This window comes from Pyrus communis, chromosome 9 (genome assembly GCF_963583255.1).
Source record: "Pyrus communis chromosome 9, drPyrComm1.1, whole genome shotgun sequence".
In the NCBI taxonomy this organism is placed as follows: Eukaryota; Viridiplantae; Streptophyta; class Magnoliopsida; order Rosales; family Rosaceae; genus Pyrus; species Pyrus communis.
In genome coordinates, this window is record NC_084811.1 from 22,527,264 (window position 1) to 22,543,610 (window position 16,347).

The window sequence follows — 16,347 nt, forward strand, 5'->3', positions numbered from 1 at the left end:
ACATCACTAGGCTTTTATGGAGAATTCATAATTTTGATAATTGAGATTAATAATCAATAGTTTGTAAAATAAAATTTAAAAAAAAAGTAAAAAAAAAAAAAAAGAAGGCATTATATATATGTAATTTTTTTTCTTTTATTACAGTCGGCACTGCTCTATTTTAAAATGAGAGAGAAGAGTTTGAACCTAGAATGCAATGAGTTGAAAAAAAAGGTCCCAACCACGAAAGATAAGTTATAAATTTCATGAACAGCTCAAAACTAATTCTCATAAGTAATTACGAGGAAAACAAAATTTTGAAGTGAATTTTAAAGTTTACAAGAAAAGAAATTGGCTGTCCACAAATTGAAGATCCCAACCGATGTCACAAAAAGAAGAAAAACAATTTTTATTGGACATATGAGATGTAATTAGGGTACTATATAAGCATCACACTGTTACGATATATGAAGCAACTTTAGCCGTGAGATGCAATCGAAAAAAGCATGCAGGAATGCATGGGTCTCTCTGCTGCTATCTAGCTGGGAAATGACATGCAATAATTTAAACTAGAAGATGAGCACGCACTTTGTGTGTGAAGGATTTCATTTTATTTTTTGTTTTTTTTATTAAGGAGTGTGATTAGTTTTCAAAATTTTAAAAAAGAGTATAAGACAATGATGATAAGACATTGGGAGATTATATTCACATACAAGGATTGTCTGCCCTCCCACTTCCAGTGCCTTCCTATTTTATGTGATCACGATTAAGACACGTCAACATTTTATATTGTTTTTTTTTATAGAGATAATAAGACAAAAATGAATAGTAATATAAAATGTTGACGTGGCTTAACCGTGACCAGACAAATAAAAGGGCACGGGAGGGCAGACAATCCTTGTCCTATATTCACACACCCCAAATTACTTATCCCACACTCTTTTAATTTTTTTAATATTTTTCTATCAAGTGTTAGTGATGTGTAGAAAATATTAAAAAAATTAAAAGGGTGTGAGAGAAGTAATTTGGGGTAGACCTAGCAATTTCTTACACGATCCGTTAACACGACACGAAAATAACGGGTTTCGGATCAACACGATAACTAATCGGATCATTATCGGGTCATAGGATAATAACCCGTTAATAACGGATCGTTAACAGTTTTACACGAGAGTGACACGCGGATAATCTGTTTTGACACGATAAGAAAAAAGTTATTTTGATTATTTTAATTTTTTAAACTACTAAAAAAAACTTACTATAAAATACAATAGATATAATGAATATGTATATATATTGTTTATTAATTATTATTCTATATAAATTTTAAAATTTAAGTTTTATTTATTTATTTATTTTTATAGTATATTATAGACAAAGATTGAGATTAAAAATCATAAAACACATTAAAAATAAAAATATTAAGTAATTTAAAAATACCAAACACATTAAAAAAATTATAATAATTAATTTACATGTGTGAAAAATATGAAAAAATATGTAAAAGCTCGTAATCGCATCATCTACGCTTTTGAGGATGGGTATATGATTGTTTGAATTTTTAAAACCATAAAAACTCTCATGAATAGTATTTTTAAGGGAGTTCAAAATAAACAAAATTCATAATCATTAATGGATAAGTCTGAAATATGTGAAAGCATAATAAACGTTCATAATTGTATCATCAACGCTTAGAAGATGGTTACATGGTCGTTTATATTTTTAAAACTGTCCAAATCTCATGAATATTATTTTTTATTTGAGCGCAAAATTAATAATAATTATTGTAGAAGTGTGAAAAATGTATTCACTTATAATGAAAAACTTTACAATTTTCATGAAGGGGTCAACTCCAAAATTTAGTATGTATTTAGTAATTCAGTATTATGTTTTACATTTTTTTGGGTCAAATTATGTTTTTCATTTTCATTTTTATTGATTTAAAATATATTTTTCTTAACAGGTAACGGGTCGGGTCATATTACCTGATAATATTAACGGGTTGATTTTGGGTCGAGTCATATTACCCGTTTACTTTAAAGGGCATTACACGACACAACTCGTTAAGCTATAGGGTATGACACGAAAACGACACGAACACGAGAAACACGACACGAATGCCAGGTGGGGTGTGTGAATATAATCCCTCTAAGACATTTTATCTCAATAAAGGCATATTTTTTTGTCATAGGAAAAATAGGTATATAATTGTCATTTTCTCAAAAAAAATGAGGGTAAAATAGGAAAAATAGGAATATGATTGACAAAATTAAAGCCTCTTCAACCGCCCACCTCCTCCACGTTCTCCTCAAGGACTTATCTGTATGAAAAAATGATGGTGTGACAATTTCTCTTAATAAGTGCATATTTTTTATCTTATGTAAATATTGTGTATCAAAAGTATAGGTAAAATAGGGAAATAGAGATATGATTGTCATTTTCTCAAAATTACCATTTTGCCCTCATTGTGTAAATATTGTGTATTAAAAGTGAGGGCAAAATAGGCAAAAAGTTCAAAAGATAGAAAATTACTATTTTACCCTCCTTATGTCAATATTGTGTATCAAAAATAAGGGCCAAAAAAAAAAAAAAAAAAAAAAAAAAAAAAAAAAAAAAACTTGACAACAAGGATTTTCTTAATAATAGTATAAATAACAAACGTACAAAAGAAGGAATTTGAATTACTTACCCGGAAAGGTCATGATTTCAGCCGCCCCATGTGAATGTCTGAGCACAAAAGTTGAACACTGCATAGCATATATACTCAGCAAGCTTTTTAGCTTGCGTGCATTATTTCTACTTATATAGTTGTAGAAACGACGGATCATCCACATGGGGCACGTACCCGTTTCTCCTCTTAAGTTTGTTGCTGAAGCTTTATAGTATGGTGAACTTTCAAATAATGACTAACGCTTGGGGTACTGCATCTCTAATTTAGACGTACGATCTAATACATAAGTGAATATCACATCTATTAGCAGGGTCAGTCTTGAGATATCGGAGGCTTTAAATAAAATTTAAAAAAGTGAACTTCACACACGAGAATGATTTGTTTCATAATTTGTGTATGTGAATATTGCAAAATTAGACATTTTCATGGGACCTAGCAAAAAGAACTTGTTTCATAGTTTAAAATTTATTATTTTCATATGTAAGCAATAAATGAAAACCAAAAAACAATAAATGAAAACCAAAACCGGGTAATCTTCTTATACCTATATTGGTACAAATATTTCAGTGACCAAACAGAAAATGCACAAGTCCAACATGATTGTTGGCATGGTATGATTGTGATGAGTCCAACCCAAATAAGAATCAAATAGGCCTGCATTGTTTTGGGTAGCATTTAACAAAGCATTTCTTCCCAAAAACGTTACTCCGCATGTGAGTATTTTGAGTCGGATAATACTAGAGAGGTTAAATATATAAATTAAATTTTATAAATTAAAAAACATAAAAATTGATGATTGAATTATTACTTAATTGTTAATTAACGTGTTTTTATTTATTTATTGGTGACACATCATTTATTTTGTAAATTTAGTCTACAAAATTAGGAGTAATTTTGCTTACCACTATAAATCAAGGTGTATGCTTACCATAAATCTAATTATGTCCTTTCATTGAACCTAGATTAATTTTTTTCGAATGCGGACAATACTGGGGAGTACTCTAATTACTGACCATCTTATGTGGCCCAATGATTTTGAAACACTTGTCATTATAATTCTCTTCCCATATTTTGCTATCTCTGGAACCAAACACCTTTGTACCCGGAACCAAACACCTCTCTTCTTCTCCATCTTGCCATGCCAGATCGTTCTGCTTCATCCCAACCACCCGCCTCCAACTTCTTTCCTCCAATAGTCGACTCCATCTCCGGTCCCTTCTCCAACCGTCAGCCCAAATCTCCCAACCGTCTACCGTAGCGGCACACCTCCACTCTATCCATCCCTCCTCCGTCGATCTGAACCCCATCCACTTCTTCTCTGCAACATCAATCAGCAAGTGATTTCGACAAAAAAATTGGTCAACCTGTAACAGATTTTGATGATAAGGGATAAGAGACATGGGTGGTTGGGCAGACGGAGAACCTTTGGTGGATCTGCCATGGCATCAACAGAAGTGAAGCCATGGTCGTCGGAGTGGTCGACGGAGAAAGAGGGATTGCGCTGGGCAAGGAAAGAAGATGGATAAGAAGATAGGTGTTTGGTCTCGGGTACAAAATGTGTTTGGTTACAGAGAGAGCCAAATATTGAAAGAGAGTTGAAATGCCAGGTGTTCTAAAATTATTGGTATTTGAGTACTTCCTGGTGAGTAACAAGTATTTTTTCTTTTATTGTACACCGTGGTTAATTTTTTTTTTAATTGAAAAGTAAGATTTAATATAAAAATTAACAAAAATTAAAAAAAATACATGACAGATAATGTATTATAAACATACATCATAATTATTACGATGAGTAAAAATATTCTGTATGAATATATTGTAACTAGACTTTATCATTTTGTGTCTCACTTGTGGATAAGCTTTCCACAAACGTTAACCATTTCCTCCCACTTTTCGAATCAAGATAAATATCCTAAAAAATAAAATGAACCAAACTGCTCAAGTGTCAAAATATCCAACATAAGAAAGCCACCATTTTCTGACCCATCATCCTAAAACTCTCACTTCCTCCGAATCAAAAGTCGTATGTTTTCTTCTTCTTCTTCTTTGTAATAGTTGATACTGTAACAGAGAGAGTAGGAGTACTGGAGTAAGATGTCTGTTTTGGCAGCCAATTCTCACGTCCTGTGTAGCAGAGAAGTCCATCACAGAGAGCAACAGCCACAGTTCTGGAGCAACGGCGGCGGTTTCTTGCTGTTGCCAAAAGCTTCCGGATTAGGGTTTTTGAACAGAAACAGAGATGGGAACAGGACGTTGAAGATGGACTTGAAAGTTGAGGCCTTTTGGGGCACGGATACCTCGAGACCCACTGTTGTGGAGATGGAAGCAATCAACGACTGTGATCAGCTTGACCAGATTCTCAGCCAGGCACAGGAGAGATCCCAGCCCATTGTCATTGATTGGTCTCTCTCTCTCTCTCTCTCTCTCTCTCTCTCTCTCTCTCTCTCTCTATATATATATATATATATATATGAATTGATGCATGCTAGGCCACTTAAATGTTTTCAAATTATCTTATCTCTTAGAAATAAATACGGTTTACTTTCTAGTGGAAGCCTGTTTTAGACTCGCTGAGCGTATCTAAACAGCAGAATAATTTATATGACATGAGTATATTGTCACCGTCGCATTTCATGCTATTGTTGTTGATACAATCATACAAAGATATATAAATTTGTGTTCACATAATGTTGTATCGTAGGCACGAAACTAATAAAAACAATACGGTTTCATGTAAATTGCTCTCTTGAACAAAGCTAGTTTAGATAAGCAAACTACAAAATTAACTGTTGAGGCAAAGGTTCATATACCAGTCTCACTTTGACTTGTTTTGAGGAAGTCTTAATAGCATTCCTCATTTTGTCATCCATGGAAATGAAAATTCAAATATAAGGTTTCTTGCAATAGGAAGAGGAATACGACTAGATCAAGAGTAAGTTAAGTGAACCGAAATTTAAAGTAAATTATCTCTTACCACTAAATTTGGTGACTTGAACATAGTTTTCCCTCTACCAATTGACAGGATGGCATCTTGGTGCCGCAAATGCATATATTTGAAGCCTAAATTGGAGAAGTTGGCTGCTGAATATGACACCAAGTAATAACTCTCCCTCCCTCCTCTCTCCCTCCCTCCGTCCCTCCCAACAAAAATAAGACTTGCCATGTTATGAACTAACTGTGAAAACCCTTTTATGTACATAAACATAACAGGGTCAAATTCTACTACGTTGATGTCAACAAAGTACCTCAAGCTCTAGTAAAGCGGGGAAACATCTCTGTACGTCTATCTGCATTTTGAAAGAGACTTTCTTATTACACTCCTGATATGCCACTATGACATCTCATACCAATAATGCAATGTCATATGAGAACATTAACACAAATGACTATTATGTTATTCATAGAGATACCACTGTCACGTATCGGGGAGGTGTAAACCCATCCTTACCCTCATTATTTACCGTAACATTAATTTTGTTTTTTTCTTGTTTCGTTTTCTCAGAAAATGCCAACAATTCAGGTGAGAGTTTCCCTTTTGCAGTTAACAATTTCTGGTTGTGATAAACAACATTGCTAAACTGTTCTAAATGCATTTGATAAATGTATTTGCAGGTATGGAAAGATGGAGAGTTTAAAGCCGAAGTGATTGGGGGACATAAAGCATGGCTTGTGCTTGAAGAAGTGAGAGAAATGCTCCAAAACTTTGTGTGATAATTCGGTTTTCTGATCGCTCTGTTTCCTCTCAACTTTTCTTTTCCGGTAGGCCACAATACTTGCATATATGTATTCGTCAATGAAAGAGCAATCTGTACAGTCAAATTTACTTCTCTTCTCTTTGTCTTGTTTCTTAAGATGTTTGTAATGATGAACTCCATTTCCGAGCTTGATTTTCCGTTCTTCCGAGGCCTCATCGGACGGAAAATCTTGTGTTCGAGATGAAATATGCCAGAACTCGGCCTTAGCTCCATATCTTGCTGGATTGTGCAAGGTTGTTTCATACAATGAGGTCATTTCCAAAGAATGGCCTCCTTGGTAAAATAACATGAAAAAATAGACTACTTATATAAAGGTTTTGGCGGATTTCACCTTTCTACTTATAATCAAAACCTTTCATATTATATTTCACTAGATTATAATTAAAGTCATTTAGTCAATTAACTGTAACAACTAAATAATTCTTCGCCCCTTGTTTCAAAGAGAGGAGGACGGGTTATTCACATTTCATTTGATGGTTAGAGGTGAATTGAAAGCTAAGCAGTGGTAATTCTAAGGATTCCCCCCCCGAGGAAAAATAAAGATGTCTCCTACGTTACCCTAAACCCTAAACCCTAAAACTATTTCTTTATCTCCCCATGAATCGTATGTTTGGAACAACAGGGAAAGAATTTTCTCAATTCCAATCGACTAGGCGTATTGTGTCAATTCTTTTGAGTAATATATCTGAAAATGCCCATTGATTCCTTATTAGCACGATTTCGAACGCAACTGTGTACATTCCAAAATAACCGTTACTCAGACATCTTTACCCTTAGCCTTACACCTCCTTTGGTTTTTGATCCATTCATTGATAAGAAAAAGAAAAAACGTGAACGGTGATTGGATTGATGATAAAATAGAATCCTGGGTCTCGAACAATGATTCAATTGATGATAAAGAAAGAGAATTCTTGATTCAGTTCTCCACCTTAACGACTGAAAAAAAAGATTGATCATATTCTATTGAGTCTGACTCATAGTGATCATTTATCAAAGATTAATTCTGGTTATCAAATGATTGAACAATAGACATATTTTAGTTAATAGTCGTATAGTAAATATACCAAGTTATCGCTGTAAACCCTGAGATATTATTACAGTGAGGGATGAGCAAAAATCTAGGGCTCTGATTCAAAATTATCTTGATTCATTCCCCCGCGAGGAGTTGCCAAACCGGAAATGATTCCTCTTTACGACATTAAAATCACAGGATGACTGAATCCCGAAAGATAATTTGCAGACAGATCCATATGGGGTAAAGCATAACAACAACAGAAAGGCCTAAGTTTCGCACATCCGGTGGGGAACGGAGCGCAGCTTGCTGGAGGCAAACATCGTATCAAATACAGAAGGAGAAGATTCATGGAGCCGTTTAGTTTCTGAAGACTGCAGGGTTCCTCACTCTCCACTTCTACAAGGAAGTACACTCGATTGTTTTTGAGCCAAATGAATCACTGTCAAAAGACTTCACCTAACTGCGACCTCTGCAACTATGTATACTACCCCTAATCTTCACTCGCATTTCACAACACTTAACTACAGCTAAAAGCAGCACTGCTCTCAAGCAGGCAGTTGTACAAACACACGGTGCGGTGAACAGCGTACTAAAACTAACTGATACAGGCATGTCTGTAGATATTACCTACAGTCGAGACCTGCATTCAATCTGTGTGGTTGTAGGGTCTAGTAATGTAATGTACCCATCCCTCTAAAAAAATCTTCGCCAGTATTAGTTGTGAATAAACCATTAACAAGCTACAACACAACAATAGCATAGGTTCATTTCTAACAATAAAATCACACTGCATGATACATACACCTATACAATAACACATGATTAGAAAACATACCCTTATCAAATCCAATCTTCAAGCTTTCGCATTCACATATGGCGTCAGCATAACGTGATAAGCCCCTCTAATAACCAGTTAACAAGTTACAAGAAGTTAACAAATTAACTTTATGTTCATTTGCTAACAATGAAACAAGTAACAAACATACTCGTAAATGACGTTTATTTGCCATATGTGTCAAAAGCACAAGTCTTCAGCAAAGCATCAAGAGACAAACCTATTTTCCTTGCAGTGATGAAAAGCAAAAACGGTTCGGAATAAAAAGCAAAAATGGAAACAAGAAAAGAAACACAATGAGACCAATCTAACTCTTCCTCAATCATACTAACACAAGAAGTTTAGTTATTAAAGTCTTGAGAGGACTGACAATTCATTACGAAGAAAATCTGCTTATCAATGACAGTGCACAACATTATAACATTGGACTCAATGTCTTAGATTCAAAGCATTTAGACCCGGTAAGTTAATTCCAAACATTGAATTCACGCTTCCAAAACCATCAAATTCTACAATTCCAAGAGAAAACCTACTTGAATATCTTAAATGCCAAAACCAAAAACTGCCCTTATCCGCTGGAAGATTAGATCCCGCCATCCTCTCTCCGTATTCTCCACCACAGTCGCATTCCCATATCTGCATTACCAAACACATAAAAACCAGGCAATCAACTTTCCATCCAAGAAAACAATTCAACTCACAAGCTCCAATTCAATCAAACTCAATTTGTTTTCGAGAACAACCCATTAACCGAAAGCTTAAACAAAACCAACCTGTCTTCCTCAGGAACATTCGTATGTGTTAGCTTAACAACAGTGAGACCAGGTTCAGGTTCTTCAAGTGTAAGCCTCACCTACAAAATTCAAACATAACACTCAATCCACAAATCACAAAACCAATTAAAACTACCCAAAATAACACATTCAAACACGAAAACCGAATTTCAAATTCCACATACCGTCGAATCAATCCCATCAGGCCAGCTCCCAAATCTCCACTTCTGCACAATCAAACTCCCATTCTGCAACTCCAAATTCGAACCGGTCACCGACCCATCAAAAATACTGATCGGCCCTCCAACCTCCTTGCTTATCTTCGCATTGCTCTGCGTAAAACCCTTCCACCTATTGTCATCCATCAAAATCTCAAACATATCTTTCGCCCTGCAACTGAACTTCTCTGTCAAACTAATCGTCTTAAACCCTTTCTTGCTCTCCTTCTTCGCCTCCTCTTTCTCCACAGCTACCTCCTTCGCTGCCGCCGCAGCCACCGCCGCCGTCGAATTACTCTTCGGCGCAATCTTCTTAACCTCAATTTCCTCCTTCGCAGGCCCGCCCTTCGCCATACTCTCCACATAGACCCTAACCTTTTCCAAAATCAAAGGCTTCCCCTTCGCCACCATCGCCTCCTTAATCCTCCTCCCAACCGGCCCCTCATCCTTCACCGAAATCTTAACCTCCGGGTCCTCGTCGGCGTTCTCGTCTGAAATATAAGGAATCTCCACAACTCCGTCGACCTTCAGCAGCGATTTCCCGTCGCCGTCCTTCGCCTCCCCCTCCCACGACAGATTGAGGCTGATTTCGTATCCCGGGATGATCTTCCCCTTCCGGACGTTGACGTAGGCCTCGCCGTCGACCTTGTCGACGGTCTTGGTCTTGAGGTGGAGGTTGCCTTCGCCATCGAGGATGGTGAGGTTGTTGAGGAGCTTAGCAAGGAGGTCACGTGACCAGCCAAGGCAGTCGGTCTCCGCCCAGTGCCAGTTGTGGACGTTGGCTCCGTCGGGCCTGTCCTCCACGATCCACCGCTTGTCGCCCTCGCCGTACTTCGCCATTGATTCGAATCAGGAATCACACTCAAAGTTCTAGAGAGAGAGAGTGAGGGTTTGGGATGCGGAGAGGAGAGAGAAATAGGGTGGGGGGAGTTGTCTGGAGTGTTCTTTGGGGGAACTGAGGGGTGTGGAAGGGTCTGGAATTTTGAGGGGCGGCCCAATAAAGTAGGAGAATAGAAGGGTCTGGAAGAAATCCTATTTGGGCTTTTCTTTTGCAATTTCTGTGTTGTTGAAGTGATTGAGCTGTCACTGCAGACCCGAACTGGTTTTTGAATCAAAAGTAGAAAAGAAAAAAAAAACACACACATGAAAGGTTTTAGATTCGATTTTCATGTAAGGCGAATTTGAACCATATTATTATTAATCTATTATGAGGCTAAGTTCATCTCTCCCTTTTTAGTATAGATAATATTTTTTGCTCAAAAAAAAAAAAAAAGCCACCTCATTGATTTGACTTGAAACCTATATTCTTGAAGAAATTCTTCTCTCGTGCAACTTGGATTTAGTTTTTACATTTTGATGTCTAATAAATATGTATAGGAAACTGTTATTAACACTCAAAAAATCTTATTTTACACTACTCACAAGTGTATTTTTCTCTCTAATTATAAAAAGTTTGAAATGCAAAATGAGTTTTTTGAAGTACTAATAACAATTTCCATATGTGTAACGTGTTTACAAATTATACTAAAATGAATATCACGTGATAAATTAAAGAACGAGATGAGCTCTTGTATTTTTGAACCATTCTACAAACGTCATTGTAGAGTTTTTAATGATGTAAAGCTCCCAGTATAGGGTTTAATTTAGCAATTAAGAACCATTCCAAGTAGGGTACGAAAAATTGATTACATATACTCTAACTTGCGCATTAAAAGAAATTTGTGAAATGACAACAAAAAAAAGAGTCACTCAAAAATCCTGTATTTTTTTTTAACAAACGAAATTATCTACACTAAGGGATTAAGGGAAAGGACCGAGGAGGGTAGACTAAGTTTCACAATAGACTAGCAATAATGTGGTTCAAAATCGTCTTTGACGATAATTGAACCTAAGACCTCTCATTTTCAAATTATATTGAAAGTTTAAATATTACATACCAATATTGAAGATCTTTAGTGTCTTTCTCGAAAGTTGTTCCAACTGTTAAGCTAGAGAAAGAAACATATCTCGTATATGAATAGAGAGAGAAAGAGAAGATTCACAGAGAAGAGAAAGAGAGGCTGAATATTTCTTTGATATATTATTTCTTAGTAAGTAAGAAATCTCAATACAAGTATTTATAGAGAGCACAAGATTGCAACTAATCTAACTACCTAGCTAATCTTATGTCAAGTGTCATAATCTTAAACGCACACATAATATCTCTATCATCCGCCCTCAAACTCATGCTAAACTCATGCTTGGATGATCCTAGCATGAGATTTCTACAATGTGTATGAAACAAAGGGGCACTTAATCCCTTAGTTAGAATATCTACAAATTGTTCCTTGGAAGAGACAAACTGAACATGGAGTTAATTCTTGGCAACCCGTCCTCAAACAAAGTGAACATTAACCTTGACATGTTTTGTTCTTTGGTGTTGAACGAGATTGAAAGATAAGGCGATGGCCGACATGTTATCATAAAACAGAATTGAAATATAAGGGACTTTAATATGCAGAAAACCGAGAATTTGCTTAATCCAATCAAGTTCTGCAACTGTAGAAGACAAGGCCCTATACTTGACCTCTGTGGAAGACTTAAGACAGTTTGTTGCTTCTTTGAGACAGTTTGTTGTTGCATGGACAACTTAGAAATAAAATCCTCAAGCAATGATGAATATTCTTTTGATAGTGCATCTAAATCTTGTCCCATATTCCAAAGAAATTCACTAGCACATTGCGTGAGGGTTTTCCTACCTTCACTAATCCAGGATCCAGACTCTAACGACCTATCATTTGATCGCTTTTTTGCTTTACTCTTGTCTCGAGAGGGTAAAGAGGATTCCATGGTTCTGCAACAAACCATCCAAGACATTAGTTTATGAAGAAAAAAAAAACAAGGACTGAGGTAGCAGTATTTTGGTTCACAAATAACTGTGATCATACAGAATGAAGAATACCTGGCTTGCAACTCATTAATCCTTTCAGACAATCGATCTGCATGACTTCGGAATTTCAATATAAGATCAATCAAGGCAAAGAGTGAATCATAAAGGGTTTGGGAACGTTCTCCAATGAGGGATTTCTCCAAAATGGAATGAAGGTACTTTTCATGTACGGCAAGTAGAACATCGAGGTCCTTAGCCACGTCTATTTCATTCAAAAAATTGGACCAAGACACCTCCAAGACTTCAAACATAATATAGTATTGCAAGTTTGAGACAAAATGATTCATTTCATCCCAAAGAACCTGGTATCGTCTCAAAGTTGAAAGTAATTGCAACTTAAATGCATTCGGGAGGTTCATTAATGAACGTGAAGTGATACAATTTGGCTTCATTGTCTTCCAAATACCAATAAGGGCATGCTCTACTCATCAAAGCTTCCATAAAAAATTAAAAATTCTTAAATACTTCGTCATCACAGATTCTGTAAAAACAGTATCTAAAGGAACCTTTGCATCATATTCCAATGAAAACACATCCCAGCCCCTATCTCCAGTTCCATGTGGCATCATCTTTACCTTCAACCTATCCAATATGTCACGATCATCATACTGAGCATTAGATGCTCGAATTGTAGTTTCCAACAATCCAGCTAGCTGAAAAGAGCTTATTGTGTTAGCAGGTTCAGAAAGCTCTAGCCCAACTATATCTATTAGATACCGAACGAAGTCACCCTATCCGAGGAGTAAATACCGCTTTATAGCAAGACAGTGCTCCTTGAACTTGTGCTGGTTGTAAATAACATCCAACAAATGCTTATCAACTCTCTTTGCTGCTCCATCAACCAAAGACTCAAGAACATCAGTTTCACCATATCCAAGACCCCATCTTCTTGTTGTGGTACCAACAACAGATGCATCTTCTATTGCAGCATCAGCTCAACCACGATCCTTACAACAAACATGAAGGAAATTGATTGACTTGCTTGTCATCAGAATGCGTTGAGCAAGCGATTAAGAAATAAAAGAAGGAAGCATTCCGGCATGAAGCATGTAACCTTCCTTCCAAAGAGACTCAGCTTTCACTGACTGGTCTATTACAAAGAATTTTGCAAAAACATCGTCTAACTCCCTTTCCAAAACCTAACTCCTCACCATCTCAAATAGTGGAGAACATACCCTCCGAAGTAAGCGTCCCATGAACTCGTGCACCAATGGGTCACCATGTTGGACATGTAAATGAATAGCCCCAGCCATTGCCCCACCCCTTAAAACCCTACATTTATTAACCAAAACAGCCATTAACCTCATTTTCACCATTGGCTCCGCAAACCAAATAGACAATCTCCTCAGAGAAAGATAATTCTCTAAGCTCGCAGTCTCTGAAACCAAAGGAATTGGATTCATTGATTGCACTTCAAGAACAGCCAACAACTTATAGTAATCGGAGAGCTCATCTTGTAACGCAACACAAAAGGCTTGCCCAACGGTTCCAACATTGTCATATGGAAACCCATCCATACTCTCTGAAATATACCCTTTAACCTTCCTAAACAACCACCCCAATTCACAAAGCTTATGAACCCTAATGCAGGTTGCTCTAGGCACCTTAATCAAATCCGATAAAGCATAACCATCAGCTCTACTATCAAATTTCACATACTTGCCATCAATTCCTTGACAGGCATACAACACCTCTCTCACCAAAACCTCTTCAGAAACCTCATTTTCTTCTTTAATCAAATTCACAAACTCCCTAAAAGCAATTTCGCGGAGATTTTCCAGGTCTTTAGAAACCAACAATACCTTATTGTTCCAACCCTTTTCCTTATTCTCCCTACCCACCAAAACCCTCGACTCCTTCCTCGATTTGGCATCATTTAACCCCAAATTGGGCAACAAAACCGAAGAATCCAACTGGGTTTTCCCATTTTTCCGATCATCCGACACAATTTTGAGCAAATAAACGACTGCCCATTTGTTATTTACACTCCCGGGGCCAGTTTTCGACACGAATTTGGTATAAAGGCCAGCGAAAGTGAGGGCCTGCGAGGACTTACCTTGAGTGGCGAGGCAGCACTTGATGGACTGGGCTATGGCGGTGGCGTCGGGAGCGACGGATAGAGTTAATCGACTGAAGATTGATGAGTATATTTTATATTATATATTTTACCCTATTCTTAGTATATTTTGGTTAATAATTTGGAAGAATTTTGATACTTTGAATTGTATTTATAATATAGGACTTTCGACTTCTTCTGGAGCAAAACATGGTCAAATAGACGAATTTTGGAGTAATTCCAATTGGAGGACGTTCGTGAGTTACTTAGCTTGATCATGTCAAAATATTAGTTTTTTCTACCAAGCGATGATTTTCTGGCAATAAAATAAAGGAGCCATGCGCAGTGCTGGAATAGTGGCGTTTTGGGCTTGAATGACGTTTTTGGAGCCCAAGATGACCTCGGATGGGTTTGTGGCCTTCTAGAGATGTGTTTAGAACGTCCTGATCCTTAAAACAAGCTATTATAGGCCAGATTTGGTGGAGATTTGAAGTTAAAACGTGGCTGGACAAGTACTTAGCAGATTCTCCTAGTTTAATTAGGGTTTTATTTTCTAAGATATTTTATTATTATTTAGTTTCCTAGTTGGAATATGAGACCTATGTTTTAGGGTTTGTGTGATGGCTCAGTAAACATATTGCTTGGCTGTTTTTAATCTTTGCAACGCTTTCTTTTATGCAACTTTGGAGTCATAGAGTAATTGCTAGGGTTCTTGGAGATTTTCTACTTCAAGGTGTTTTCATTCCTTTTATTCTTAATAATATTTTCTATGATTTCAATTATGAATATGCGCAACTAATTCCTTTTGCTAGGGCGAAGCCTTAAGCCTTAGCATGAATATGTAATTTTTATTTAATTGCTTGTGATTGATTGCATGCATACTTTGAATTATTGATCACCATGATTAAAACTATCTAATTGTCTTAATACCTTATCACCATTAGGATCTTTAGAAAAGTAATTCAATGCAGTTTTGGTTGGAAGGTTCCTTGAAATTGACGCTGACTTCTTGTGATTAATAATTGTAATTTCACTTAAGATGATTACCACGTCTTAAGGGTTGCATGGTTTTTCAAAAGGTTTTCATAAAGCATAATGAGTCTTTCATGTTCAAATTCGATCCGAACGTCCGGACGGGTTGCATGTTAGATATACGTTCTATGTTGGAGGTTCCAAGTAGAATATAAATTAGGAAAACCTAACCTTCAAAGTGGCATGTGTAAATCATAAGTAATTGGTAAAAATACATAGAATTGCTAAGTGATGGTGGAATCCTAGTGCTTTCTTAATTTGATTTTTCCAAAACCGTTTTCTTTCCCCTTCATCTTTAATATTGCATATTAGTTTATTTTTATTAATTAAATTCGTTTTAATTTAAGTAGATTATAAAACCAATCATCTCAATTTTCTTCTTTACAATAATTAATTCGAATTTGATTTGTTTCAAATTATTTAATAATCCCTGTGGAGAACGACTTTGCGAGAACCGTTTATACTACAACAACCTTGTCATTCTTGCAAGTAACATAGGAGTTTTAACCCGTTTGCGTGTGTGGTAAAATCTCTATCAAAGATCAAGTGAAAAGCATAGCAGAGCGAGCTCTGGAATTCCTGGGAGTTTGGAGTCGGCGGGTGAAATTTGGAATTGGGGTTTTGGGAGCAGAGGCAGATGACGAGCTCTTTGATCAGATCTGCAGCTTTTTGCTGGTCTTCTTCCTCCATTAGTGAGAGATGAAGGTCGAAGTAGGAAGGGAGAGTGGGGATCTTGCGGGAGTGTGGGAGTGATTTGGTGAGGGTGAGACCGCGAGAGTGTTGAGTGTGACTGCGGGGTTTTTGATTTTTTTTGTTGGGCGCGAAAATGGGGTTTTTCTTTTTCGTTTTAGAAAAAGAAAACTGCATTATATTCTCTGCTAATCAATAAAACGCTCATTGTAAATCAAAATTATATGAAATTACCAGTTTATCCTTCTAATTAAAATAGAACATGAATAAGAAATATGGGGCATAAATGTAATTTCACACAACCAAATTTTGCTTTTTTTTTTTTCTAAAACGTCATCTACATGTAATTCTAACATATCTCTAATTAAAATAAAAAAAACTTCTCACTCTCACA

At 36.4% G+C, this 16,347-nt stretch overlaps 2 protein-coding genes and 1 pseudogene across 3 annotated transcripts; 1 reads left to right on the plus strand and 2 right to left on the minus strand.

The window, feature by feature from the left end:
- Positions 1–4,611: 4,611 nt before the first annotated feature.
- LOC137744902 (thioredoxin-like 3-1, chloroplastic) lies at positions 4,612–6,617 on the plus strand. Of its 2 annotated transcripts, XM_068484716.1 has the most exons (6): positions 4,612–5,052; positions 5,673–5,747; positions 5,861–5,927; positions 6,153–6,170; positions 6,263–6,409; positions 6,503–6,617. In XM_068484716.1, exons 1-5 carry the CDS (start codon positions 4,745–4,747, stop codon positions 6,359–6,361), a joined length of 567 nt encoding a protein of 188 aa, XP_068340817.1. In that variant the 5' UTR covers positions 4,612–4,744; the 3' UTR covers positions 6,362–6,409; positions 6,503–6,617. The 2 variants fall into 2 exon arrangements, with proteins under 2 accessions (XP_068340817.1, XP_068340816.1); XM_068484715.1 differs by having other exon boundaries at positions 6,263–6,617.
- A 1,935-nt stretch (positions 6,618–8,552) lies between these two features.
- Positions 8,553–10,215, minus strand: LOC137744901 (uncharacterized). Its single transcript, XM_068484714.1, has 3 exons — positions 9,214–10,215; positions 9,029–9,108; positions 8,553–8,891 (listed from the first exon to the last, which is right to left on the minus strand). The coding sequence occupies exons 1-3, from the start codon at positions 10,084–10,086 to the stop codon at positions 8,798–8,800; spliced, it is 1,047 nt and encodes a 348-aa protein (XP_068340815.1). The 5' UTR covers positions 10,087–10,215; the 3' UTR covers positions 8,553–8,797.
- Positions 10,216–11,559: 1,344 nt separating this feature from the next.
- Positions 11,560–15,953, minus strand: LOC137744529 (gamma-tubulin complex component 3-like; annotated as a pseudogene).
- Positions 15,954–16,347: the final 394 nt, after the last annotated feature.